Raw genomic sequence first — 27,956 nt, 5'->3', positions numbered from 1 at the left:
ATCCGGGGACTTTTCAAAGGGTTTATAAATGCTAGGGCCTCAAGGGGCAGGTTGTTGGTTGGTTGCTGTTAAGTAGTAAGCACAAAGAAGAAACAAGGATAAGAAATTAGATATCAGGGGTTGGGGATTTAGCTCAGTGGTAGAGTGCTTGCCTAGCAAGCGCAAGGCCTGGGTTCAGTCCCCAGCTCCGGAAAAAAAAGAAAAGAAAAAAAAAAGAAAAAGAAATTAGATATCGTGTTGGAGAAGATCAAACTTGCCCCCAGGAACTCAGTACCCCTCATTAGTAGGAAGTAGTCTAATGATAATGTTACTTGCAGTCCGGTTTATCCTTTTCTGTCTCCTATCTCGTGTTAGGAGGTTGAACGGGTGGAAGAAAAGGGGTGGAGAGGGGTGAAAGAAAGAAGCCACAAAGTAGCAAACGCTAGTTATACTTTTGGACTGTTTAAGAGGCTCGGCTAGTAAAAGCACTGCCTCCCAGTCTAGTGATCTGAGTTCAGTCCCTGGTACCACAGGGCAGGGGAGCACCTACTCCCACTAGCTGTCCTCTGACTCCCACATGTGCCATTATAGGGCATGCTCACGCACACACATGCTGTATAAAATGCGGGGCGGGGGGGTTGTTTTTAAATCTATTTGTATGTAAGCAGTTCATGCTCAAATAAATACTCCCACACCATGGCCATGCAGGAGGCAACCCTACTTAAACTCGGTCCAGGCCGTGTGTGGTGGCGCACACACTTAATCCCACAACTTTGAGGCAGAGACAAGTGGATCTCTGAATTCAACGGCAGCCCGGTCCACAGAGCCAGTTCCAGGACACCCAGGGCTACACAGAGAAACTCTGTCTCAGAGAGGTTGGGGTGGGGACACAAAACCAACCAATCAAACAAACAGCCAAACCAAACCCTCAATGGGTCCTTTAAAAATATATAATATTTATATACTATGTTTTATTGCATACATATGATACACGGAGCTTATGAGGAAGAAGGGGTTCAGTGGGTATAAGATGGGGGATGAGAGAGGGCAACCGTGGACCGGGTGGGGGGTAAATGGCGAAAATAATTATATACAAATATGAAAAACCCAGGAAAGGCAAGGCTTCTGGACTCTGGGTGTCCAAACTCTGGAAGCTGTCAGTCTTTGCTACCCTCCCGCGTAGCTCCAAGGTCAGGGTCACCCCCAGCTCCCAGGCAACCTGTCACCTTGACGACGGAATGAAGAAAAACCGGAAGACAGGGAAGACGGCCGTAATCTCGCGATATTCGGCGCGCCGGCCCTAGCCGGAAGCTTATGGTGTCGGCCGGCTCTCGCGAGACTTACCATTAGTCGGAGCGCGGGGGCCGGCCGTGAGGAGCGCTGGAGCTGCCGGTAGGGAACATGTCGGAGTCCGAGCCGGGCAGAAAGTGGGACCGGTGTATGGCCGACGCGTTAGTGAAGCTAGGTGAGCGTATCTTTCTCCGGTAGGCCCTGGCTGGAGCCGAGCGGCCCGCGCGCGGACGGAAAGCCGCAGGGGTCAAGCCGCGGCCTGCTGCCGTCCGGCGGGGCGCACTGAGCTGCGGGGCGCTGACAGGTGACTGTCAAGCCTGGAGGCGAGGACGACGGGACGAAAGGCGCGGGCGGCCTTCGGGGTGGGTGGAGGTGCAGGCCTGGTGGGAGCAGCGGCGCTCTGGAAGTGGGAAAGCGTGCGGGACGCGCCAGGGAGCTCTCACGCCATGCCCCATGTCACCTGGTTTGGGCGAGCAGCCTGCCGGAGCCCACACTGTTCCCCAGCTGGGAGAAAGCGGCCTTCGAAGAAGGTCATAGGGGCGTCTAATAGCCTCCTCCGGGCCGCGGTGGGAATTGGTGGCGTGCTCGGCCTCATTTATCCGAACCCGACTCAGGTCTGCAATTGGAGGCGGTGGTTATACTCGGGAAGAATGGCCCCAGACTGTACCATCGTGGCCACCGCAGGCCCCCTTGTTAGTCCAGCTTGCCTTTTCGACACGCGTTCTGTGACGACACACTTTATGAGGTCATAGTGTCGGGGAAGGAGGATCGGCGGGTGTCCCATATAATAGTGACGGTGATGCACTGCTCAGTACAGTAGCTCGTAAGTATCCTTCCACCTTGTGAGTTGGAGTTCGGTGAAGGAACTTGCCTGAAATCTCGTTGCCGATGTGTGGCATAGTTGAGAATTTCCCCCAGGATTTCTTACTTCGGGTCTCAGGCTCTCTGTTCATCCTCATCCGCTCCATCTTTCTCTTGTTGATTGCCTGCAGGAATTGGTGTGTAGGCCAGAGATCGATGATGAGTGTCTTCATCAATAACTCTTTGCCCTATTTATTTATGTAGACAGTGTAGACCTGGCTGGCCAGGAAAACTGTGTTGTTCGAGTTAGCCATGAACTCAGACACCCTCTGCTACTGCCTCGAGCTTGCTGGGATAAGAGGTGTGCACCAGTACAAGGGATTCTCACAGAAACTGAAGCTTATCAATTTGCCCATTGAGCTTTTATCGGCCTTTTCACCCTGCCCAGCATTTTTGCCTAGGTGCTGAGGATTTGAGCTCAAGTCTTCTTGCTTTTAAGGCCAGGGCTTTATCCACTGAGCTATCTTCTCAGTTCCCCAGACTCTTTTTTCTATACTAACATTTATTGTTGCAAGTTAGATCCCCACCCCCACCCCGTTTTTTTGAAACTGGTACTCACTGGTACTTACTGTATAGCACTGGCTGGCCTTGAACTAACAGATTTGCCTGACTCTGCCTCATGAGTGCTGGGAGTAAAGGTGTGTGCCATCATACTTAGGTTCATGTTTTATACTTCTCGCATGGAAATTATTTAAGAGCGTATAGGATTATATCCTTAGATGAAGATTATCAGGAAAGAATGAAATCATGAGCTCAGAGAAAGTAGATATGTTTTCTGTTTTTTTGGTTTTGTTGTTGTTTTGTTTTGTTTTTGTTTTTTTACTGTGTTCCCTAAGCTCCAGAGGAGTGAGGGTAGACATTCAGGATGAATTAGTACATGAGGAATTGATCAATTACTTTTAAGATTCAGCCAAGACCAGTTCTGCCAGGAGGAACAAAGCTGGCTAACAACCCTGAGCCTTTTTTCCTGTGTTTAAATTGTAACTAGTGTGAACTTCTAGTGGTTCAGATGGTTAAGTGGGCTGGCTTGCTATTAGAAATGAATCATTCTGGAAGTGGCCAAAAATATTATTACTTGATGTGTATGGGTGTTTGGCCTGCATGTATGGCTGCACATCACGGACATGTCTGCTTCAGGAAGAGATCAGAAGAGGCTGTAGGATTGGCTAGAGCTGGAGTTAGACAGTGGTGGAGTTGAGAATCGAACCTGGGTCCTCTGCAAGAGCAACTGGTGCCCTTCAGCACTTAGCTCTCTCTCTAGCCCAAAGTATTAGTTTTAATGGTTTGCAATTTGAAAGAGGATTTAACATTTATATGCCAACATAGTTCCTAACCAGTGTGGTAATGGCATTCAGAGTGCTCTTTGGAGTCTGCAGAGGTGTGGTTTAGGCCCCCTGCTTTCTTCCCTATCTGCACTATATAGTTCTTCTGCTTTGGTTAAGGTCTCTTCCTCCACCTGAAATGGAGATTAACTTAAAAAGATAAGAAAACTAGAGAGGCCAGGCATGGCGACATGCTCTTGATCCCAGCACAAAAGCTGAGGCAGGTGGATCTCTTCAAGTTTGAAGCCAGCCTGGGCTACATAGATAGATAGACCCTGCTCAAAAACAAACAGTGGCCTCTATGGGCTGGCTTGCTATTAGAAATAGATTATTCTGGAAGTGGCCAAAAATATTACTTACTGTTTTGGGTGATTTCAGTAGGAAGATATGTAAAATCCTTAGCACAGGGGCTTCCAGTACATACTCAGGAGATGGTGGGATATAATAGCAATGTCAGTGGGCACCTGGGGTAGTGGCAGTAAGTGAGGCTAGACAGGGTGAGAGAGCAGATCAGAGGGCACTGAATGGAGGGCTGCAGAGTCCTTTAGTGAAAGACCTTTTACAATGGCTGGGCTTTGGATAGTATTTTAAATTTAAAAAGAAAAATTGAAAGTGTTCTCAAACTTGAAGTATGGGAGGGGTTGGCCTTGAGTTCCTGATCTGTCTTATCCTCCTCCTAACCCTTCCTCAGCCTCCTCAGCACTACCAGGTCCTCTAGACGTCAGTAAAACATGAGTGGGTATTTGTAAGGTGCATGAGCTGTTTCTTAGGTTAACCAGCTTTCTGGGTAGTGCTGCTTCTGTGTACTTAGTCAGGATGATTGTCTCTCTCCCCTGTCTTCATTTCTTAGAAGAATAGCACAGGGCTGGAATTTTCCTTCATAGTAATTTTTTTTTTCTTTTTTTTGGAGCTGGGGACCGAACTCAGGGCCTTGCGCATGCTAGGCAAGCGCTCTACCGCTGAGCTAAATCCCCAACTCCACCTTAGTTTTTCCTTTGTCCCTCCATTTGTATTCCTGGGCACCAAACTCAGGCCCTAGAGCATGTTCTCCATGGCAGAGTACAACCCTCCCTCACATTTTTACTCTTCTCCTTGGTCATGTTCATCCATAAATCTGACAGTCTGCGCTACAGTCCTGTTGATACTTAGGATGTTGGTCAGTACCTGTCTGCTGAGGCTGCGGACGTTTTCCCTAGGAGTGGGGTTGCTGCCTGATGTTTGCAGTTTGCTTCTGAACTTGATTGTCCATCCTCTCTTCAGGAACAGATGCTGTCCTGTTCACTCACTTTGAGGGAGGGACGTGGCAGTTGTCGCATGTATTGATGAGAATTTCAGAACCTATATTCTCTGCCCATATCTGAGTATATTTATTAACTGAGTCAAGTAGCATTTAAAGTAAAAGGTCAAGTATATTTTGTGCCAGTTTTTGCTAGTTTACATATATGGTAAAGTATCTTTGAACTCTTGGGGGGTTTTTTGTTTTAGTCTTTTGTTTTGTTTTAAGAAAGGGATTCCCAGTGTCCTGATTGTCCTGGAACTGGCTCTGTAGACCAAGCTAACCTCATCTGCCTGCCTCTGCCATGTACTGCTACCACTTCACTGTGGGACTTATTTTTTTTTTAAACCAACTTTTATTTTTTTGTTGGACATGAATTATGGTTAAGAGATCTTAGCATTAAAGTAGTATTAAAGCCTAAAAGGCAAAGGCAGGAGGATTGCCATAAGTTCAAGTCCAGTCTGGTCTACAGAGTGATTTCCATGCTCCCCAAGGCTACACAGCAAGACCTTATCTCAAACAAACAAAACATAGAAAGTGGTGTGAGTAATGCTTGGGAGTGGTCGGAAGATGTTGCTTTAAGAGAAGTGCCAGAGCCTTACTGCAGGAAATTAAAAAGGAGTGAAGAATATTACAGTTTATGAATGGCATGTTCCATTAGTTTTATGTGAATGCGTCATTAATGGTTTTTGCTAATTTTATGGATTTATTTTTAAGTTTTATCAGATTTATGGGTTGCTCTGGTTTTCTTTCTCTACTCAGTTTTAGAGCTGTGCAGCTCGGTTTCCTTTTTTGTGCTGCATTCTTTATCCTGTGCGCAGCCATGAGTGTGACAGAGCATGAAAAGACACAGGTGCTTAGATTTTAGTTTCTGAACAGGGTTTCTCTGTGCAGCCCTGGCTGTCCTGGAACTCACTGTGTAGACTTGGCTGGTAGGCTGGCCTCATCACAGACATTGCCTGGTCTGCTTCCATGGTTCTGGGATCAAAGGCGTGCACCAACCACTGCTGACCACTTAGCTCTATTAGGGGCATGGAAGGTAGAGCGCCCAGGATTGGAGGAGCCTGGTCGTCCTGCCCTCTGCAGAGCTGGGTTTTAACCACTCTGGGCTGCATGAGAGATCATTCATTTTCTTTGTGTGTGTGAGTGTTGGTGCGTGTTTAAGTGTATGTGGGGGCAGAGACGGAAGGATGGACACACCTTCAAGGTAGACTACAGAATGAGACTGTCTCAAAAATAAAAGAGTGGGGCTGGAGAGATGGCTCAGTGGTCAAGGGCACCGACTGCTCTTCCAGAGGTCCTGAGTTCAAATCCCAGCAACCACATGGTGGCTCACAACCATCTGTAGTGGGATCTGATGCCCTCTTCTGGGGTGTCTGAGTACAGTGTACTCATATACATGAAATAAATAAATTAAAAAAAAATAAAAGAGTGTATTTTCCCAATATGTTAACACTAGTCATTATGCTAAGCCCGGGAGGGGGTGCACATGTAATGAGGGTCTGGGAAAAAGGGGCAGCACTCAAGCTCTAGCTTGAGAATATATAGACTTTAAGAAGGTACATTTGGAGAAGACTATGTTCCAGTTCCCAGAAACTGCCTGCCCTGTGTCCTAGAGACAGGAGAGAAAATCTAAGCTGGTCGGTGGTGGAGAGCACTGGGAGGCTGAGGCAGGACAGTCTTGGAGCTTGAGGCTAGCCTGGTGTACATAGTTCCAGGACAGCCAAACACTACACAGACAAACCCTATCCTGGTGAGATGGGGTGGAGTAAGGAAAGGACCTCTGGGTTATCCCAGGGGTGGGTGGCAGCAGTGGCAGCTGGAGGTGCGCTCAGCACACATCAGTCCTCAGCTGCAGTAGGCTGGACGGACATTGCTCACATTTCTACCATGAGGACATGGGTGCCCATGCGCCTGAGAGCTCTGGCCACAGTGTGTTCAACCCTTTTGTCTCCTTCCTAAGCCCATATTGTAGCTACCATTTCTTAATGCAGGGAGCATGGGGAGCCTGTAAAAGAGCTCAGGTGGGGAGGGGTCAAAATTGAGGCAAAAAAAGTAGAAGGGAGAAGGTCATTGATGGGTGTCTTTAACCTACTAAGAAGTTTGGATCTCATTGTAAAGACTTCCCCCTCCTAACCTCCCACCCCGAGGATCTTGCTGTGTAGCCTGCTCGCACTGCTGTTCTGGCCCTACTAAGTTTCTTTTGTGTTGTTGTTGTTGTTTTTTTAAGCTTTCTTTCTTTTTCTTTTCTTTTCTTTTCTTTTTTTTTTTTTTTTTTTCCTTTGAGACAGCATTTCCTCTGTGTAACAATCTGGCCCTGAACTCACAGAGATCTACCTGTCTCTGCCTCCAGAGTGCTGGAATTAAAGGGCTGTACCACCATGCTCAGCTTAAAAGATTTATTTCTTTAAATTATTTTTGAGCCTGTGCAGTGGCACATGTCATGAAGGCACTGTGTCTGTGCACGGGTGTGTATGCATAAGGGCAGGTTTCCCAGAGTCCAGAGGCAGACGTCTCATTGGCTGGAGCTGCAGGCAGTTGTGGGTCCACTATAAAAACAGAGCAGTTCTGAACCATCTGTCCGGCGTGAGAGAGTGTGTGTACATGCGTGCATTTTCTCATGTCTGTAGGTGATGTTTCTCGTGTCTGTGGTTTCATGTGAACTTGAAATGTAGAAATAGATTCTGCTGTCACTCTAAAATGAACTTCCAGAAAGCAGTTTACCTGTCAATCTTTAAAGAACTGCTTTGTTGCTGGGCATAGGTGGCACATGCTTTTAATCTCAGCACTAGGGAGGCAGAGGCAGTTGGATCTCTGAGTTCGAGGCCTGTCTGTCTACAGAGTGAGTCCAGTACAGCCGAAAAACAAAAACAAAACCCAAGACACACCAGCCTGCTTTGTTGAGGTGTACCTCAAACACTATTAATTCTGTTTAAAGTATTCACAAAACTGTACAGACTGCCTCAGTCTCGTCTCAGGACACAACTGTTCCCATCTGGAGCCCCCAGCCCAGCCCCAGACATTTTGCATAATGAAAATATACCCTTTATGGCACAGGGTGTGGCTTGTGCCCGTTATCTCAACACCAAAGGGCATAAGTTAGAGGATTGCTTGGAGTTCGAGGCCAGCCGGAGCCACAGTGTAAGACTAAAACAAAACATGAGGTCCTTGATGTCTGCATTATTTCGTTAATTCAATGTTTTCTTGCCCTTTTAATGATTACTTTTCAGTGTGTGGGGGATGTGGGGGGATAAATATGCAGTGCCCACAGAGGCTGGAGATCCCTGGAGCTGGAGTTAGGTGACGGTGAGCAGCCTGAGGTGGGTGCTGATTGGTTCCAGACGGGAGCAGCACCCACTTTAATCACTGAGCCAATTCTCCAAGCCAGCTTAATGTATTCACAGATCATCCATGTTGTCCTATGTGCCAGTATGTCATTATTTTTGATACTAAATGATAGGTAGTGGGATGGCTCATCCATTCACTTAAGTTATAGTGTGTCGAGAGAGAACACTGGCAACTTAGTGTGCGTGTAGAGGGCAGAGGATGGTTTTTGGGAGTTGGTCCTCCTTCCACTGTGCTCTGAGGTAGGGTCTCTCTTGATTTTGTCACTTCCCTGTGGAAGCCAGACTTCTGGCCTGCCAGCTTCTGAGTGATTTTTACTGTCTCTGTATCCTCTCTTGCCAAAGGATTGCTAGTTTGATACCATGTACAGTTTTTTTACCTGAGTGTCAGGAAGTGGAACTTGGGTCACCAGACTTGAGCAGCAAGTGCTTTTTACTCACAGAGCTGTCCTCCAGAATCCTGCTAATACTTTTGATTGTTCTGAATAATGTTGCTATAATTGACAAGGTGAGGTGGAAGTTTCTGGATATGTCAGGTAATGCAGTTGCATGTGTTGTTTTGCTGATGAAGACTTCATGTCGTATTTTGCAAAGGTAAGACCCATGGAAGGAACTTGCTATTTGGAGAAAGTATAAGTCGGACTCAGAGACAGTGACAACACTCTTGCACAGCTAGTCGTGCAGTACTTTGTTGGTCTGGAGTCTTTGCTGATCCTCACTTGGTTGAGAGAAACAGCAGAGAACTTCTGCTACTGTCCCAGTTGGCTCCCTCTGACTCCTGCCAATTTGGTGAGGGCCTGGCTGTTTCTGCTGGATCATCCAACTGCTGCTGATTTGTGTTTGGTATCCTGACAGAGATTGAAATCGCCCCAAAGTATAATTCTAAACAGGCCTGCACCCCCTTGTCCTGTTTACCATCTTTTCTCCCCTACCTTTGGGCGATGGGCTACAGGGGAGTCATAGTGTTTAAGAACTCGTATTTGTAGGAGTAGGTTCCTGTTTTAAAAAGTAAGCCCACAGGGTTGGGGATTTAGCTCAGTGGTAGAGTGCTTGCCTAGCAAGCGCAAGGCCCTGGGTTCGGTCCTCAGCTCCGTAAAAAAAGAAAAGAAAAAAAAAAAAGTAAGCCTACAAGGTTTATTCAGACAAAGGTTTTTATTTCTCTTGGGTATGTTGGATGGAACTGTTGGATTGTGTGACAGCTGAGCTTAGCGTTGAAGAAACTCATTAACTGTTGTTCCTTAAGAGGAACAGAGTAGAAATTCAGATATCAGAAAAATCACTCATGTACATGAGAATAAATTGTTAGGAAGTGGGGGGCAAACGATAGTGGTGAGTGGGTTAGTGTGCTATGGTAAAATCCCGCTGAGCTGAGAGGATGAGGTGAAGAGCAGAATTGAGCAGGAGCCCAAGGGTGGCAGGCTGACCCTAGACAGTGGTACACTGACCTTGTGTGGCTGTTGATGACTGTGGCTTTGTGGCATGGCTGGAGTGAGTTCCTGGTTATCTGCAGCTCAGTCAGTAGAGGGGGAAGTTGCCCAGTATCTTGTTCATGAAAACAGGGCTAAACCTTGTCCTTTGTTGCTAGGACAGCAGGACACTATGTGACTAAGTCTGCTTCCCACTTAGCCAGCAGAACTAATGATCAAGTCTGGTTAGATTAATTGTTTAAAGCTGTTTACTAAACATTTCTGAGAGACCTTTGAATGAAATCATGGAAAAGGAGAGTGGGTTAGTGTTTTCTTAAAGTACCAGTTCATCTGATGAGACTGGGTTATGACAAGCGTTGGTGGTTCACCAGGGAGTGCTTTTGGTACTCCATGTTTGCAAACTGAGCCTGGCTCTTCATGGACCACTACCAGTCAGGGTCGGCTAAACTAGATACTTGAAGGACTTTTGGTTCTGTATAGTTGAGGTCTCAAGTTAGTCCACGTTAATTGTTGAATTGGTAGTCATGTTTTGTTTGTGTTTTTTTCAAAACAATATGAGCAAACTTTTCCCCCTATTTGGAGCAGTGTAAATAACAGATATTGTGATCTTGCTGGAGAAGAATGTCCTGCAGGCATTACAGAATAATGTAATTAGGCAATATATGGGACTTGGAAACATTTAAATTTTGTTCTGCTGTGGTTTTATACTTTCCTGAAATGTGGTCTGCAACAGTTTATTAGTAAATATATTGAATTGCTTTCTTTGGCAAGTGCATTTTAGGATTGAGTCCAAGTAAAAATTTAAATATTTACTTATAGAAGTTGCTTGGTGTGGTAATATTTTTACTGTGGCTATTGACCTCCTAGTGACATGTTAGGGCATCGCTCCATTGGAGCCTGAGTCCCAGGGAGGGAAGAGACAGCAGCTAACATTAACAACTGCTCAGTGTTGCCATGCTCGGTATGCAGACACTTTACCTGGCTTCTTAGTTTGATTCGTTTTTCTTAATGAGAAATTCATTAGAGAAATTGATACTTTGTTCTTAAAGAGGTGGTCCTAGCCTGTGTGTCATTCTGGCCTCCTGCTCACAGACATTTTCCTGCCTCATTTCTTGTTGTTTGTTTTTCTAGCAAGAGAAATACTGTTTAAAGCTTGCATAGAAGCAAAGAGGCTGACTTGGTTGGTTTGGTTTTGATGCTGTGATCTAACTTTAGGTGATGGTGTATGTGGCTTCTGCTGTACTACTGAGCTACCTCCTGATCGTAAACCCCACAAGGGGCCGGAGAGATGGCTCAGTGGTTACTCCCACAGGAGATCTGGATTTGATTCCCAGTTCCCACATCGCGGGTTCACAGCCATCTATAACTGTAGTTACAGGGACCCAGTGCCTTCCTCTGACCTCACTGGGCGCCAGGGATGCATGTGGTGAACATACGTGCATGTAGGCAAAACACTCATTAAAATAAATAAATAAAATGAAGAAAAAATCTGTGCAAGTTATAAGCAGTATAAATTCACAGAGGGGATTGCTTTGTTTTTAGACAGTTTTACTGTAGTCCAGGCTGGCCTTGAACTTGGAATGATCTTCCTAGCACTGACCCCCCAAATACTGGGATTCCAGATGTTAGCAAAAAAACTTTTTTTTTTTTTTTAAAACAAGAACAGAACTGGGGACTTACATTACCCTAGTACAAAGCAGGGCAGTATTGGAGGAAAGATATACACATAGAATAGTACGGAGTCCAAAATAGGCCCGAGAATGTGTGGCCAGTTCATTTATGACACACAGTTTAATGGGGAGAAGGAAATCTTTTTCAACAAACTACAGGAACAGCTGTGTCCACACAGAGACAGAATGGACCAGATCTGAGTGTAAAAGCTGCAGCCGCAAAACCTTCAGAAGGAAACAGACCAGAAAATGTGACTGGGGCTGGAGACGGCTAGGACACAAACAGCCGTGCTTGCAGAGAAGACACACTGGGATTGCTCAACTGTAAAACTGACTTCTGAAGACACCATAGACACCATTGGGATTTTTTTTTGTTGTTGTTTTCATTTCTGTTTTTCAAAATAGGGGTTCACTGTGTAGCCCTGGCTGTCCTGGAACTCGATCTGTAGACCGAATTCAGAGACCCACCTGCCTCTCAACTAGTATTAAAGGTGTGCACCACAAACACGCAGCTCTTTTTCTTTTTCTTTTCTTTTTTTTTTTTTTTTCCGGAGCTGGGGACCAAACCCAGGGCCTTGCGCTTGCTAGGCAAGCGCTCTACCACTGAGCTAAATCCCCAACCCTCTTTTTCTTTTTCAATGTTGGGGAGTCTTAACAGTGCATGTAGCTGACAGAGGACTTGTTTTCAGCACACGGGAGCTCTGAATTGTAAGAACTATGGTAAGGCGTTTGAAAGGGAGTTTTTCTCACGGTAACTACAGGAAAGGACAGCTCTACCAGCTGTCCAGGGAAACTCGTGGTAAGAATATGAGGTACTCTGAAAAGCCATTAAAATTGTGGAGCTTTACAAGTTAGGCGATAGTGTCACTGATACCTGGATCTGGCTATGACGCTGTACACCATGGCTGGAAATGTGAGCAGGTAGGAGTACCTGGCCTGAGCTTCAGGGGTTTCTTCCAAAATGGTGTAGCTAAGAGAAATGAGAACAAGGCCACACAGGAACAACTCAGATGTCTACCTGCTGTTGATAGTGAACCAACAGCCGTGGACTAGCTTTACACCAGCACCTCAGCAATGGGAACGAACCCACTGCTGGTCTGTGGCGTCACAATTCCGGTTGTGTACAAAATCCTAGAAAGTATATGCTAGTGAAAGGAGGTAGGTAAATGATTTCAGGAGGCTAAGGGGAAAGGGAGGAATGGAACATAGAGGGTACAGGTGATGGTGGTATTTGTTGATCTTACTGATGGCTGCACAGGTGTGTACAGATATAGGAACTTTTAAAGCTTTACTGTGTGGGGTGTGTGTGTGTGTGTGTCCCCATTTGTCTATGCCATGTCTTGTGTGTGGAGGTCAGAGGTAGGGTGGCATGGTGAATTGTGTAAAATTGTATAGTCCTTCCAGAGCCCTTCCTTTATGGTAGGAGAATGAAACTGGTTCATAGTTGAGTTTGGAAGAAATTGGCCCCAAGTGCAGACTTTAATGTTGGCTGTCTAACCTAAGTCAGAATGCCTAGACTTGTATGTTGGTTTTGCAGTGTGCTGACATAATGGTGGTCACATTTCTTCCTCTCCCCCTCCTCTCCGTCTGTCAGAACCTGCACAAATCTGCTGCTCAGGCTTCCTCGTTGATAGGTTTGAACCTGACGAAGGTGACTGAGCTCCATCCTCACTCAATGGAAAGGCTTGTCCTGGAAAATGGCCAGCTTCTTGTCATCATTCAGATGATAGTCTACATATCAGAGTAAATGCCACCAACTTTAGCTTTGTACAAGAAACTGTATTCTAAGTACAATTTCAAATTTTAGGTCTGCTCATAACTCCTATGTCAGATATATTCCCATTCACTTAGTTTATGAGAACTAAGTTCTTGGATTCTTGGTTGGAGAGGCTTGTTCTGATGCTTGTTGTGCTGCACAGTTAAGGTCGTCAGAGCTCTGCGAGAGGACAAGCTGCTGCTGGTGCTACCTCACCTTACAGTCTGGCAGATTTGAACAAGAAAAGGTTGCTGCTCCCAGAAGCCGTGAAATTCAGGCAGATCCATCCAGCACCTTTGCAAACACTTATGTGTGTCTTTTTTTTTTTTTTTTTTTTTTTTTTTGTTCTTTTTTTTCGGAGCTGGGGACCGAACCCAGGGCCTTGTGCTTCCTAGGCAAGCGCTCTACCACTGAGCTAAATCCCCAGCCCCCACTTCTGTGTGTCTTAAGTTCAAAAACATTGATTCATGCCAAAAACCATCTGTCCTGGGGCTGGAGAGAAGGCTCTGTTGTTAAAAGCATGTATTGCTCTTACAGAAGACCCAAGTTTAGCTGGGCGGTGATGGCCCATGCCTTTAATCCCAGTACACCACGGATACACAGAGAAACCCTGCCTCAAAAAACCAAACCAAACCAACCAACCCAGAGGATTCAAGTTCGCTTCCCAGATGGAGCCCAGGTCAGGCACTTATAACCATGGCTCCAGGGGATCTGCTGCCCTCTTCTAGCTTGCGAGCTCATACACTCATAAATGTGAGTGTGCGCAAACATCCACACACAAGAATTTTTTTTTTTAAATATCTATTAAGGAAACATTTGTTCCTCTCCCACCTCCATTAATCTTTGCTCAGGAGGCTTTCTGCTGCATCTTTCCCTCTGGATCCCTTAGCTAAACATTGGCGGCAGCTACTCTGGATGGATCTTAAGTGCTACCTACCAAAGCCTGCCTTTGCCTTCCTTGTATTGCCTGCCCGTAGCAGCAGGCTCCACCTTTGCTTAGCCTGGAGTAATGGGATGGGAGGGGACAGATAGAATTTACAAACTGCAGTGCTGAGAAGAGAGGCTGAAGACTGCACCTAAGGGCTGCATGTTGCCCAGGGGAGAGACTTTACCCAGCTGCTCAGGCCCTGAGCTCCAGTGAGTGGTGCCTCAAAACAAACCTGACACTATGGAGGGACTCTGAAGTCTGCTGTAGGCTCCCCTAAGTACTGTCTCCTCCTTTATAACACTTTTGACTCTGCCCTCATTCTGCCAGAGTCAGCTGCATACAGTGCACATCTGATGGGCTGGGTCGTTTCCCCCATTGTGAGCCCTTTACTGCTCCTCCATTGCTCAGCTGGTGTCGGTCATGAGGCCTTGGCTGTGGGCACGAAGGCTGGTTTGCTTTCTTTCTTTCCTCAGCTGCATAATGTAGCAGCAGGGAGCTCCTGGCTGCCAGCTCTCACCTCCTTTCTTTCCTTCTGCTATTGTGCCTCACAGTTCTGCTTTCTGGTCATTACCCACCCCAACCCCAAGTGCACTTATGTGAAGATGTTATTTCCCACAGCCTTGAACAGCACACAGTAGGTATTAAGTTTGTATAATTAAGGAAATGCCTGAATTACTGGCCTGAATGCATTTAAAAGGAGTTAATCTCTTGTACTGAGTCTAACTTGATTATAATGGTTAAAGACTTGCTAGTTTACCCATGTGTTACTGAGGGCAAGAATTGAACCTTGTTGTGACACGTTTCTCTTCTCTGAAATCAGGCTTCTATAGATAGAAGTTTATTGTAAAGATTGAGGAAACCCAGGAACATAAGCCCTACCTCGTGAGGGCTTTTCACTCTGCCGCTGTGCAGTTCTTGAACACAGTGTAGATTTTGAAAATGTTTAACTTTTATTTTGTGTATATGGGTGTTCTGCCTGGTTATATGTCTGTATACCACATGTATGCAGTGCCTGAAGAGTCCAGAAGAGGGCATTAGTTAGATCCCTCTGGGACTGGAGTACCAGATGATTGTGGGTGCTGGGAATGGAATCCAGGTCTCTTGGAAGAGCAGCCGGTTACTCTCAACCTCTGAGCCATCTCTTCAGCCCAGTGCTTTGAAAACTTGGTCATATTTAAGAAAAGTCTCTCTGGGGCTGGGGATTTAGCTCAGTGGTAGAGCGCTTACCTAGGAAGCGCAAGGCCCTGGGTTCGGTCCCCAGCTCCGAAAAAAAGAACCAAAAAAAAAAAAAAAAGAAAAGTCTCTCTGTCTCTCTGTCTCTCTGTCTCTCTCTCTCTCTCTCTCTCTCTCTTACTCACTCACTCACTCAATCTGCCTTTAGAAATGCCTGTGCCCCAGAACTGTTTCTGTAGAATGACTTGGCATCCTCCCCAGAGTGTCGTCTGCCCTCCTGGATGTGTGCAGTCATACAGCCTGGGTCTGAGTTGTCCTTTTCAGGTGTGTGTGCTTGAGTGAGTCACTTACCCCGAGTTGCTCGTGTCTTCCTATGAGATAGGTTGAGTAAAGCTTGAAGGCAGTGCAGAGTTCACCACTGCTGAGGTTAGAACTGAGGCGCACCCATGAGCAAGAGAGAGCATTTGATGTGTTTCTATATAATAATTGTTTGTTATTTACTTCAGTCTCCCTTTAATAACCAAATGAGCACTTCTCGTTTCCCCAGTGTTTCCACATGGGAATGGGAATGGTTAACTGATGTCAGTAAATGTCACAGCCGTGTTCTTGCCTTGCGTCGTCTTAAGTGCTGTGTAGCTTTCAGGTGCTCTTTAGGTGCTGCCTTCAGAGCCCTTCCGAGTGAACGCTCCATAATGACTTCCACACTCGCCCTCCATGCTTCTCTGAAGTCTGCTCTGCCTGCCCTGATCAGAACCCTCATGATTGACATTTAACCGAAAACCCCTGAGATACGCTAGCAACCTCCCATAAACAGACACCTCTTTAGTCTTTTTCCTCAGGAGCTCAAGCAAGACTGACTCCTGAGAAGCCGATCCACACGGCCTCAGCCACCATTGTTTGGTCTTTGTTCTGGCACTGGCATCTTTTCTTAGCTATTCCATAGGACTTGGCATTTACCTGGGACACTTGGGGCAGCCTGAGTGTGCATCAGGATTAAGTAGCACCGTGTAGAACTCACGGACAACTATTTTTTCCTCTCTCTCATAAGTTGGGGTAGATCATCTTTCATAAATCAGGATTGTTTCTTGGAAATGTGTTTCTCACTGAAGTCAGTCCCAAGTGTTCTTTTCTATAAAGCACACTCTTGTTTGTTCTGTGGTAACAGATGCTTTTTGACTGTGTAATGTCATTGATAGAAACGTGATTGACAGGAAAACATGCCTGTTATAAATAGGTCAGTTTGCTTTAGTCCAACTTAGTGTGTAAGTAGTTTTATTAAACCAGACAATTCCAGGGAAATTTTTATTATATTTTAAAGCAAAATGATCTAGTGCAATAAAGCTGAAGGGATTCTCTGTTAATGACAAGAATTGGGTACGGTGATGTACATTCTATAATCCCAGAAATTGAGGGTTCAAGGCCAGCCTGAGTGACATAACAAGGTTGTGTACATGCACTCGTACACACACTCACACACTGCAGATGTGCTCATACAAACAGATGCTAATGCCACTGAAATATGGACAGTTGCTCTGAGTCGGTGAGCTGGGCTGGAAGAAGATTAGCTATTATGCTTTTGACAGCTTTGAGTTCTACAGTGACAGTGACAGAGCTTAGCACCTCTCTGAACTCTTCACCAGGCAGCCCTAAAGGCAGCAGAGCTGCAGTACAGCAGCCCTCCCTCTGAGGCAGAGTGCTTTCCCTGTCGATGAGCAGGTCGGGCTGGTCCTGGTAAAGTCATTGACCTAAAGTTGGGGATTGTCTGAGGCCTTGGTGCTGCCGTAAGGGGGGTAGCCCTACAGTGTTTAATTCTTGCCTTTTTTGTCAGACATTGTTGGGCACACAGCAGTTAAGAATGTAAGGCCTGGGGGATTTCTGTACCTTTTCACATTTATAATAAGCAGTTGAATGGTACATGAGTTTTCCTCATAATTCCATATGAGCTGTACAAAATCAAGTGGGGTTGCTTTCTAGTTGTTTTTTTTGTTTTGTTTTGTTGTTGTTGTTGGGTTTTTTTTTGCAGATTTTTTAAAAAGATTTATTATATATAAGTACATTGTCGCTGTCTTCAGACACACCAGTAGAGGGCATCAGATCAGATCTCATTACAGATGGTTGTGAGCCACCATGTGGTTGCTGGGATTTGATCTCAAGACCTCTAAAAAGAGCAGTCAGTGCCCTTAACCGTTGAGCCATATCTCCAGGCCCCCCCCCCTTTTTTAAAAAGATGTATTTATTGTAAGTACACTGTCTTCATCCACACCAGAAGAGGGCATTGGATCTCTTTACAGATGGTTGTGAGCCACCTGGGATTTGAACTCAGGACCTCTGGAAGAGCAGTCAGTGCTCTTAACCTCTGAGTCATCTCTCCAGCCCGCTTTCTAGTTTTAATTTTTAGATACAGATCAAGTTTTAGCCCTGATAACTATGCTGGTTCAGGCTTATGAATAGTAAATCCTTTTTTAAAATGTTAAATGTACACTAGAGTGTGAAAGCTTAGTAAATGGTTATTTTAAGACTTTTTTGTGAGACTGAACACTGGTGGCACATACCTGTAATCCACTACTCAGGAGGCAGAGGCATCCTGGTCTCTGAGTTTGAGGCTAACCTGGTCTACAGAGTGAGTACCAGGATAGCCAGGGCTACACAGAGAAACCATGTCTTAACACCACCCCACTCCCAAAACCAACCAACCAACCAACCAACCAACCAACCAACCAACCAGCCAACCAACCAAAAAGCTTTTTTGTTGTTGGTAAATAAAAAGAATCTGTGACAGCCCCCACCTCCAGCATGTGACCAAGATGATTTTACTGTGTTGTATGGCCTGGCCTTAAACACCTGGGTCCCCTTGTTCTCTCAGCCTCCCAGCAACCTTTAGCCCCCAGTGGTTTTTAATAAACATCAATAAAATATTATTACTTTGGTTCACTATTTTATGTGAATGTATGTTTGTGCACCACAAGCATGCTTGGTGCCTGCAGAAATCAGAGGAGGGCATTGGACTCCCTAGAACTAGAGTTATGAATGGTCATGAGCCACCATGTGGGTGCTGGGAATCAAATATGGGTCCTTTGCAAGAACAGCCAGTACTCAACTGCTCAGCCATCTCTCCAGACTCCCCCAACCAGTGTTTTTTCTTTTTTCTTTTTTCTTTTTCTTTTTAATGTCCTACAGGGAATTTCTGAATGACTTTGTTCTTTCTCCGGGACGTTTTGTCCTTCATTGGAAGCATGATGCAGTTTCAGCCTCTGCAGTAGGCTCCATGGGCTCCTGCTTTGCTCAGCTCATTCTGCCCTGAGTTCAGCAGTCAGCTTATGAAGCCCGCTCGGGGATTCCTACAGGCTGGGTTTTCTGTCACCTACGATGACATGGCTTTGTGCCTAATCTGTAGCCTGGGAGCAGATTCTGTGTCTGAAGGTTTCACCCCGTGTCTACCCCATGTTGGCTTACAGCGTGCAGTCTGGACCTTCAGAGTTTGCTCCAGTATCTTCAGCATGCATGTAGGCACAAGATAAAGCCATACTGTATGCATTGTTGTTAGAAATTGCATTCTCTGATCTTTGTTTAAATCTGTGTCGAGCTAGAGAGGTGGCTCAGTGACTAAGCAGTGGCACTGACTGCTCTTGCAAAGGATCTGGGTTCCATTCCTTAGCACCTACTTACGGTGGTTCAGTCTGTGTAACCTCAAAGAATCTGATGCCCTCTTCTGATCTCCATGGATACCAGGCACACACTTGATGCACATACACAAACAAAGGCAAGACACCCTTACACACAAAATAAACCATAGAATCTGTATGTTAACAAAACAAACAGGCAACCAGTGTCAGAGGAGCCAGCAAGTTCGTAGCTGGTAAAGGTACTTGAGCTTCATCCCTAGGCTCTAACGATTACCAGGGAGAGCCAGTTCCACATGCACACACAGACACACACACACACTCTTACACACACACACACACACACACACACACACACACACACACAAATAAATGTAATAATAATTTAAAAACCAGTACCAAGAGGCTGGAGAGATGGCTCAGAGGTTGGGAATGCTGACTGCTCTTCCAGAGGTCCTGAGTTCAATTCCCAGCAACCACATGGTGGCTCACAACCATCTGTAATGGGATCCGATGCCCTCTTCTGGTGTGTCTGAAGACAGCACAGTGTACTCATATAAAATAAATAAATCCTTTTTAAAAAATAAAACAAAATTTTAAAGATACCAAATGACCAGCTAAGGAACTGCTCCACTCCCAAAAAATTGTTTCTTTGCCAATTACTGACACCCTCTGGGGCAGCAAATGAGCACCAGCTTGCATGGTTAGAATAATTGAAATAATGTCTTTGAAAGGATCTGTGCAGTTCTTTTCCTCTCTAAAAGAAATGGCTGCAGAAAGCATGGGCTCTGGGCCTAAGGTCGGTTCCATAAGACTCATGTGTTGTTTCCCCTTGTCCCTCTGTCCCTGACGACTGGACTTTGCCATGCGTGCAGAGATGTGTGCTGATAAACCACACTCTGTACCTGAGGGTTCTTTGTTATTTCAGACAGCATGGGCTTTTGAGAGCAGTGAGCGGGGAGGCAAAGTTATATAAACTGCATTCGTAGTTAAATGTTTGCTTTCAGGGGAGGTGAAAAATGCTTTGTACCTTTCCCCTTGGCTTTTCTTCCAGAAGAGCTTGTCATGCAACAACAAGAAGTGGCCGAAGGCAGGGAAGCTTCTCTGCACGGCTTTGTTTTTACTGTAAGGCAAACCTTTCCTGTCTTATTGTTGTAAAGTTAAACCTGGCCTAGAGGTGCCGGTCTTGAGTGGGAGCAGCTGCAGAGCTGTCCCCAGGCCAGGTGGGACTGTCTTTGAAGCAGCGAGCTGCCTTTCAAAGAACCGAGGATCGAGAGAGCGAGAGAGCGAGCGAGGGCTTGACGCGGAAGAGCTCAGCATTCCACTGTTGGCATCTCTGACTACATGTGCACTGTTACAGGTGAGGCAGATATGAGCCCTTTTCTTGACAGAGTAGTCTTGTTTGTGTCAACAATGCAGAGATGGAGGGTGGAGTTGCTGTTAGGAATTAAAAGTGTAGCAGCCCTAGTGTAATTAAGACCTCAGAGAAGGTTCCTTGAGAACTGGGTTTGGCCGATCAGCCTGGGGCTTTGAGCTCAGTCATACTTTCAGAAAAGTGCAGTTGGCAGGAGCTGGCTAGCTGGGTTCCTAAACTGAACTCTTGATGGCTGTCCTTGGTTGGTGTGGGCGTGGCTCATCTTTTGATTGCTGATAGCAATGGGCCGAGCATCACTTACAGTCTGATGCTAGGAAGCGGCTAGCATCTGAGAGCTTGCTTGCTTTGGGAAAAATGTAAGAGCAGGCCTGCAGTCAACGGGACAAGAAAAATGTCACAATAGTTTCCTCTGGGATTTTGATTCCTTTGCCAAAAACTTGCCTCCAGCTGGAGACATGCAAAAGCTCTCCCTGGTTGTAGTTGACCTGCTTCACTGACTTCCCTCTGTGAGCCAGTCCAAACCCTTTACCTCATGCTCTAGGACCAGTCTGCTGCTTCTTACTCACTCTGCAGCTGCAAGGGATGAGGCAAGTTGCCTTGAAACCAAACCTCCTGCCATTTTGTAAGCCAAGAAAGCTATGGCTTGGTGTAGTGACGGCAGTGGTGTTAGGCCTCTAAAATTCCACAGTCCTGCCAGGTAGACTAGTCTGTGTTATGTGTGGTAGGGTTAGTCTGGGAAGGACCCTAAGCAAGTCCTCCTTGTTACTAGCCTGGCTGCCTAGCGCTCTGGGCTGTTGCTTGGAGAGCTTGGCTCCTGTTGAACTGTATCTTCACTCCTAGGAGTAGGAACACCCCAGTTTCCTATGGAAGGTGTATCGGTGGGCTGAGAATAGAGGAGAATCTGGTTTCTGGATATCCTGGGGACAGTGGCATAATGAGACTGGCAGGATTGGGCCCACCGGACTACTTTATAAGTCATAGGTTGTTCTGGCAAGTTATTTTCCACATCTGAAAAGCACAGGCATGCTCCATAGAGTTCTAGTTTTTGAGGCAGGGTCTCATGTAGCTTAGGCTTGTGTTGAGCTTGCTGTGTAAGTAAGGATGGCCTTGAACTCCTTCTGATCCTGTTCCCTCCCTTTCCCACGCACTGGGACTATTGGATCGTACTAGCATACCCAAAAAGGTTTGATATGAAACAAATGGTCTTGGACTGGAGAAGCGGCTCAGTAGTTAAGAGCACTGGCTCTCTATTCTTCCTGCAGGGTTGGGGTGGAGGCAGGGTTGATTGTTCAAGTTCAATTCCCACCCACACGGCATCTTACAGCCGTCTATAACTTCACTTCCGGAGGATCCAGCAGCCTCTTCCGGCCTCCATGGTCACTAGGCAGCCACATAGTATATAGACATACCTGCAGGCAGAATAGTCCTACCATAAAGTAAAATGAAGACTTCTCTTGGAAAGGAGGGCCTGGGTAGCGGTCAAAGGTAATTCACTTTCCTTTTCATTTTGCCAACCTCAGTTGACTACTTACCAGACCAACTTTGGCAAACTATTTTCCCAAGACTTTTTAAAGTGAAAATTGGGATGGCATTACTGATTTTTAGATACTGAATTTTAAGTTTGGTACCAAACTAGTTCATAGCACAGGCTCTGTTGGACAGGGCCATGGTTGATTTTAGTTAAAATTCACATGTATAGGCTGACCATGAGTTCAGTGTGTGTCAGCTGTGCAGCTGTACTCACAGACTTGACCTTTTCCTTGGGCGCTCTCATTGTTTATCCTGCTTTGTACTGAGCGCTAGACAGGGTACTCAACAGGGTAGGTCTGCACACACAGATAGGCAAGTCATGGTGCTTGCTTTGGTGCTGCAAACCTGCAACACATTACTTACATACTGAATGTTCTGGTGGCTCTGACACAGTGGCAAGAGTCTGTGTCCATAGCCACTGGAGCTTAATAGCATTGTGAAAACACAGGTAACAAGCATAGCATGTGAGCTCGTCTGACACCTGCACTGTCACTGCAGACAGACATCACGGGCATGGCGTACTCAGACTGCACTTGGGATTTGCTGTTGTTGGGTTAGTTTTTCAAGACAGGGTCTCTCTGTGTAACCCTGGCTGTTCTCAAACCTGGCCCTGAACTCAGATCCGCCTTTCAAGTGCTGGGGTTAAAGCGTGCGTCATTACCGACTGGTTATGCACTTTAAATGTTTTTCATCAACAATAAATTAACCTTAGCTCGTCTTATCTTGGTGTTTTTTTGTGTTTGTTTTTTGGAAGAAAACAGGCTTATTGAGTATATACTGTAGAGGTCAGTGTGGCTGGAAATAATATGAATACAGCGTACAAACTCACCATGCAGCCCTGGCTGGCTGGAAGTCAGTATGTAGACCTGACTGGGCTGAGCTCACAGAGCTCCTGCCTCTGTTGGAATTACAGGCATGGCCACCATTCCTGGCAAACTTTTTATTCTTTTGTAGCTGCATTTAGATTGATATATAAACACATTTTATGGTATTTCTTTTATATTCATAGTCTATTTTTAATTTTTTACATTAAATTCCTTTTTTTTTTTTTTTTTTTGCTAAAATTTTACCCTACCCGCACTCCCACATGCACACATGCAGTGTCCTAGGCCTGCATTTAATCCTCTGGTCAGAATCATTCATAACACCTTCTTCCAGCTCCACATCACATCCCGCTGGAAGGTCAGCTGCAGTAAAGCACACAGAGCTGTCCCCTCCTTCGATGACAGTGATGGCACTGTGGCTTGAGGCATCCTCTTCTGAACCAGCCAGGGTGCTTTGTTTTGTTTCGCTCCCTGCTTTCCTCCCCAGTTTTGTTTGTGGCAGAGGATGCACCGTGAACATTCCTCTCTGGTAACAAAACCTCTTGGTGTGGTGTCCTGCTTAGCTCTGCACAGAGCTTGTTCAGTCTCCAAAAGCATCTGCTAGGCCCTTCATTAGAAATTCTCTGGGCTTTTCCTTATGCACTTGCCTTTCTCTGTTCTCTTCTTCCACTGATGGTTCCCGTTTCAACCCCAGGAAATCTGTGGTCCCACCACACATGTAGTCTGTCATTGACCACATGTTATGTACCTGTCTGTCTATGAAAGAAACACATCATGGTCCTGTATGTGATAGAATGATGGAAAACCTGCTGAACAGGGTGGTGCATGTCTTTAATTCCAGCAGAGGAAGCAGAGGCCGGCCTTGTCTACATAGTGATTCCAGGCTAGGCAGGACTATATAGTGAGACCCTGTTTCTGCTTCTCTCCCACAAAAAAACACTAAATAATTTCCCCGAGGACCAGGGAGATGACTCAGTTGATAAAGTACCTGCCATGAGAACTGAACCTCAAGTTTAAGAACCCACATTAAAAAGAAAGAAAAGCCCAGCTTTGGAGGCGTGTTGTATCCCAGCAGGGAGAGATTGACGTTGGGTGAATCCCTTGGGCTCTCTGGGGTCTGAGCTCTAGGCTAGTAAGAGGCCGTCTCTGAAAATACAAAAAGTTGATGGTTCTTAAGAACAACACCTGGGGTTGGGGATTTAGCTCAGTGGTAGAGCGCTTGCCTAGCAAGCGCAAGGCCCTGGGTTCGGTCCTCAGCTCCGGGAAAAAAAAAAAAAAAAAAAAAGAACAACACCTGAGATAGTTCTCTGGCCTGCACACATGAATGCAAACACACACACACACACACACACACACACACACACACACACGCCACACACAGAGTTTATTATTAAAGTAAGTTAATAATAAACAGGAACCATTTTGTATAAGTAGCTATATACTTTATTAACTCTAACGCCATCTAGACTGCATGAGTGACAAGAGAGTTACAGGGTCAAAGCCACACACCATGATTGCCCACACTGAGGGTTCTGTCTACAGAACAGAAAAGTTAGCTTGCTTGAGGAATATTCTGAGGTGTTGTATTGCACTACCTAGAGAATTCTCTCCCTTCCTTGATGTTTCTGTGTATGTATGTGATATTCTGGAAACTGAGCATAGGGCCTGTGAGGTAGGTACTGTACCACCAAGCCATATCCCTAGCCCAGTAAGAAGAAACTTAGAATCCCAGCCACACAAAGCTGGGTGTGTGAGCACCTATGATCCTAGCACTTGAGACACTGAGGCCATGCTGGATTCCAAAGTACCATGCTAGCCAGGGCTGTTCTGCAGGGCGCTGGCTGCTTCACAGAGCAAAACAGCAACAAAACTTAGATTTTGGCAGCACAAGCTTGTAGCAAGATAAGAACTGGTACTTTATGTGGCTTACTCATACTCATAGAAAGGTTGGACCAAGGCTCTGCTGGGTCATGGAGCAGACATAACAGAGCATCAGAGTATCTGGGCCTGGTAAGATAGTGCGGCTGTAATCCCAGCAGGACTAGGTAGGAGGATTGAGAATTAGAGGACATCCTGGGCTACAGAGTCAGACTCTGTCTCAAAACCAAAACAGCATCGGATGAGCTGAGCATGTTGGTCTGCAGGTCTGAAAAAGAAGACAGCCAGAGCTTGGCTGTAGTGGAGAAGTAAATTCATTTAAGTTTATGTACAAGTGAGGATCATGTCAGTAGATAACCTGGGGCAGTTCCTTATAAAATGGGGCTGTGGACATTTTCCATTCACTTTATGGGAAGACACAACTAGTGCCTGCATTGATCACACAACACTGTTATTAAGGTGGGCTTCAGTTCATGCACACATGTGCTGTGTCCTTTTCTCTCTTAAAAGAAAACAACTAAATAACAGTGTAAGTTATGTGGCTAAGCAGAGATTCTAATGTTGTCCCAAACTAGGGTTTTATAAATTCTGACTCAATTTATCCTAAAAGTCAGAACTTTTTCCAAGCTGAGGTTCAGAGTGAGGCATTACCATGGCTGGGGCTGTAGCTCCATACTAGAGCCTTTGCCTGCCACGTGTGAGGGCTGGGGTAGGATCCTCAGCTCTGGGAGAGGGCAGCGCTTCTCCCTCTCTGTCACTGACTTGTGTGACAGGACAACCCCTGGCCTGTTGGAATTGTTCTCTAGATCATTTCTTCCACCTCAAAAAATGGTGCCTATCACCTTGAGAACCAGCGTGACAAGGTGGGCTACTCAGTGAGTCCCTGAAGTAGGAGGCTGCTGGTCGGAGGTGCAGAAAGTCTAGAGCAATAAATACCTTAGGCTCTCCATCCGCACTCCCACCCCGTAACACTCCCAAGACAAATGATAGGGAATCGAGTTTCTCATTTCCTTTGTGAGCAGCGAGACAGAAGGCTTCTGCTGTATCCCTGACAGTAAGAAAGGTTAGCAACCCAGACCACAAACTCCCAAGTTATCTGCCTGGTCTGTATTGTTCATTTGGAAGAGATCTCAGTTCAGCATTTGTTTGGGGCTCGCTGGAGCTGTACTCTAACACAGTTTTCCATTTTTGCAGGTACTGGTTTTGGATTAGGAATGGTTTTCTCCCTCACCTTCTTTAAGAGTAAGTGATTTTGACTGGTTCCTCACTATACTGTCTGTGTGCAAACCCTGCCAACCTGTCCGCTGTAGAATGAGCTAGAGGGAGCATGTGGATGAAGTGTGCATGAGTTGGACATCTCCAGAGTTCCCTGGAGGCAATGAGTCAGGGTTGTCTGGTGTCTTAAACATGACATCCTTTCAAAAGCCTCCATTTCATGCTGGCCAGGCTGCATGGCCACATATTTCTAAAGTGACCTGGAGATGTGGCTTGCTGGCAGTAACAGCAAGTGGGCCAGAAATGTCCCTGCTTCTTCCCGAGAGTCTAAGCAATGTCAAGCAGGTTCCCTTCTTGGGAAAACCTGAAGTCTGAGTATTGACTAGAAGCCAAACAGGTCACCTTGACCTCTTTCCATGAAGAACTGACAAGGACTAGAACTAGAGAATTGTGGATGTGAGTGAGCTCCATGGTTTACTGTGTGTAACCAAAGTTTGTGAATGTTGGTGAAATTAATAATTAAACAATTCAAGCACCTGACCAGTAGATACCCCTTCTGACAAGGCTAAGAAACTATAGTTGAGGTGCACAAATGACAGGCTGGGCTGTTTGCATCAAATGTAGCAGCCTGGGCACCTAATAAATGTGCTTCATTATCGTGTTGCATGCTGGCCTGTCACATGTTAGCAGTACAGTGTCCGCTGAGGATTTGTGAGCACTCATGGGGCGGAGGCTTTATCTGCCCTTACCAATTCCCTGTTGGGATTTCTCTTCTTCTGCTCAATAGGAAGAAAGTGGCCATTAGCCTTTGGTTCTGGCGTGGGACTGGGGATGGCCTACTCCAACTGTCAGCATGACTTTCAGGCTCCATATCTTCTACATGGAAAATATGTCAAAGTAAGTACAGAATTGATGGCTTTCCCTTGACCGAATTCTCTAAAATTTTTACTAATTTTATTGTTTTATGTTTATGTTTATTTTACGAGTTTTGCATATATGTCTGTGTACCATGTGCATGCTGGTACCCATAGAGGCCAGAAGAAGTGGATGAGGTTCCCTGGGACGGAGATATAGATGCTTGTGAGCCACCGTGTGGGCGTTGCACCAGAGTCCTCTGTAAGAACATTCAGTGCTTCTGCCTGATGTCAGTGCAAGAAGCCAACCGCTGCGACCTGGTGGCAGGCTGCTCCACTGCTGTGTCTTCCTGGCAGCAGAGCTTGGCTGAGGGTGGGCAGCAAGGAGCAGGCAGAGCCTTGGGACTTTGCATTGTTGTGTTTCCAGTGTTCCAAGCTGAGTTGTGCTGGAGGACGGATCAGAGGTGATTCTGCTATGAGATGGTTAATGGCTGGGAGGTACTGTGGAAAGTCTTACATTTCCTACAGCCATGCACATGCTGCTCTAAAATGGCCTTGTAACTTCATTTGGACTTGAGTCTGTGCCTGGATGTTGTCATCCGTCTCTGCCTAGGAACCAAATCCCACTGGAGGCTTATGTGGGATGGCTGTATTGTGATAACTGCTGGGCAAACGCTGGCCAGGTCCTGTGTGCCTCCCTGGGGGCTATCTTCATCATCTTTCTTCCTCCCTTCCCAGTGGATTGTGGGAGAGGTGCTGCATCCTCACACAGTGGAGGGGAAGAGTCTTACAGGGGTGAGGGGCTGCCAGTGACCAGAGTTAGCAGCTGCTGCGTCAGCTGGGCGCTCACCTGCACCCTCCTGGGTCAGAACTGACTGCCCATGGCTGCCCTTTCTGGTCTTCTCCCTCTCAGACTGGGAGCCTCTGCTTGTGAAAAGATGGGGGCAGGAAGTGTGCAGTGTTTGGAGCCATGGGTCCTGGGATTTGCCTGAGGCTGCAGCCCGTGGTATGAGAACGTCGCCTGCCTGTTGTAACCGAATGTCCTTGCTTCATAGGAGCAGTGACTTATGCTGAGAACATCCCAGCGGGAGAAAAGAGAAGCCTCATTTATTCCTCAGGAATACTGAAGTGCCCTGGAGTGCGCTGACGTCCTGTGACAGTGCCATCAGCAACGCTTTCAACTCCAGCCACTGTTTATGTGTTTGAAACCAAGTCTGTTGCTTTTGTATCATCTCTTTGGAAATTGTAAGGAGGTCTTAAATAAATGAGAAACAGGAAGCCCGATGCAAGGCCTGTATTCCTTTATGTTGCAGAAGGCTTCTCTTTGAACGGCCTAGCTGTGGCCTCTGTGACCTCCTGAGGATACAGGCACGTCCTCCCCACTCCCCTAATGCACAGTTGTCCTTCCCACCCCAACTCCAAGACTGGTGGCACTGCTCCCTGTGTGATGTGACAGGGTGAAGTCTCCAGGGGCACCTTCCTGATGGTGTGCTTGGCCTGTGCCCTGGCTCACGCCTGCTGTGCCGAGGTCTGCTCCACTGACGTCAGTCCCTGTGCTGCGTGGAGCACTGACTGACAGTGTGGAGCTGGTGGCCACAGCCTGGATGGAAGGACAGGCAGGCTGAGGTCTGAGA

General features: G+C 46.3%; 1 protein-coding gene and 1 long non-coding RNA gene across 2 annotated transcripts; one reads left to right on the top strand and one right to left on the bottom strand.

Moving 5' to 3' along the window:
* Window positions 1-930: 930 nt before the first annotated feature.
* On the bottom strand, window positions 931-1,974 carry LOC120103016 (uncharacterized). Its single transcript, XR_015621274.1, has 2 exons — window positions 1,324-1,974; window positions 931-1,205 (listed from the first exon to the last, which is right to left on the bottom strand). It is a non-coding gene; the product is annotated as an uncharacterized LOC120103016 (long non-coding RNA).
* Window positions 1,326-27,606, top strand: Micos10 (mitochondrial contact site and cristae organizing system subunit 10). The gene is made up of 4 exons (NM_001173556.1): window positions 1,326-1,444; window positions 25,448-25,495; window positions 26,256-26,365; window positions 27,378-27,606. Exons 1-4 carry the CDS (start codon window positions 1,381-1,383, stop codon window positions 27,384-27,386), a joined length of 231 nt encoding a protein of 76 aa, NP_001167027.1. The 5' UTR covers window positions 1,326-1,380; the 3' UTR covers window positions 27,387-27,606.
* Window positions 27,607-27,956: the final 350 nt, after the last annotated feature.

This window comes from Rattus norvegicus, chromosome 5, assembly GCF_021556685.1.
Source record: "Rattus norvegicus strain SHRSP/BbbUtx chromosome 5, alternate assembly SHRSP_T2T, whole genome shotgun sequence".
NCBI classification, from domain to species: Eukaryota; Metazoa; Chordata; class Mammalia; order Rodentia; family Muridae; genus Rattus; species Rattus norvegicus.
This window is presented reverse-complemented; position numbering and strand designations above follow the sequence as displayed.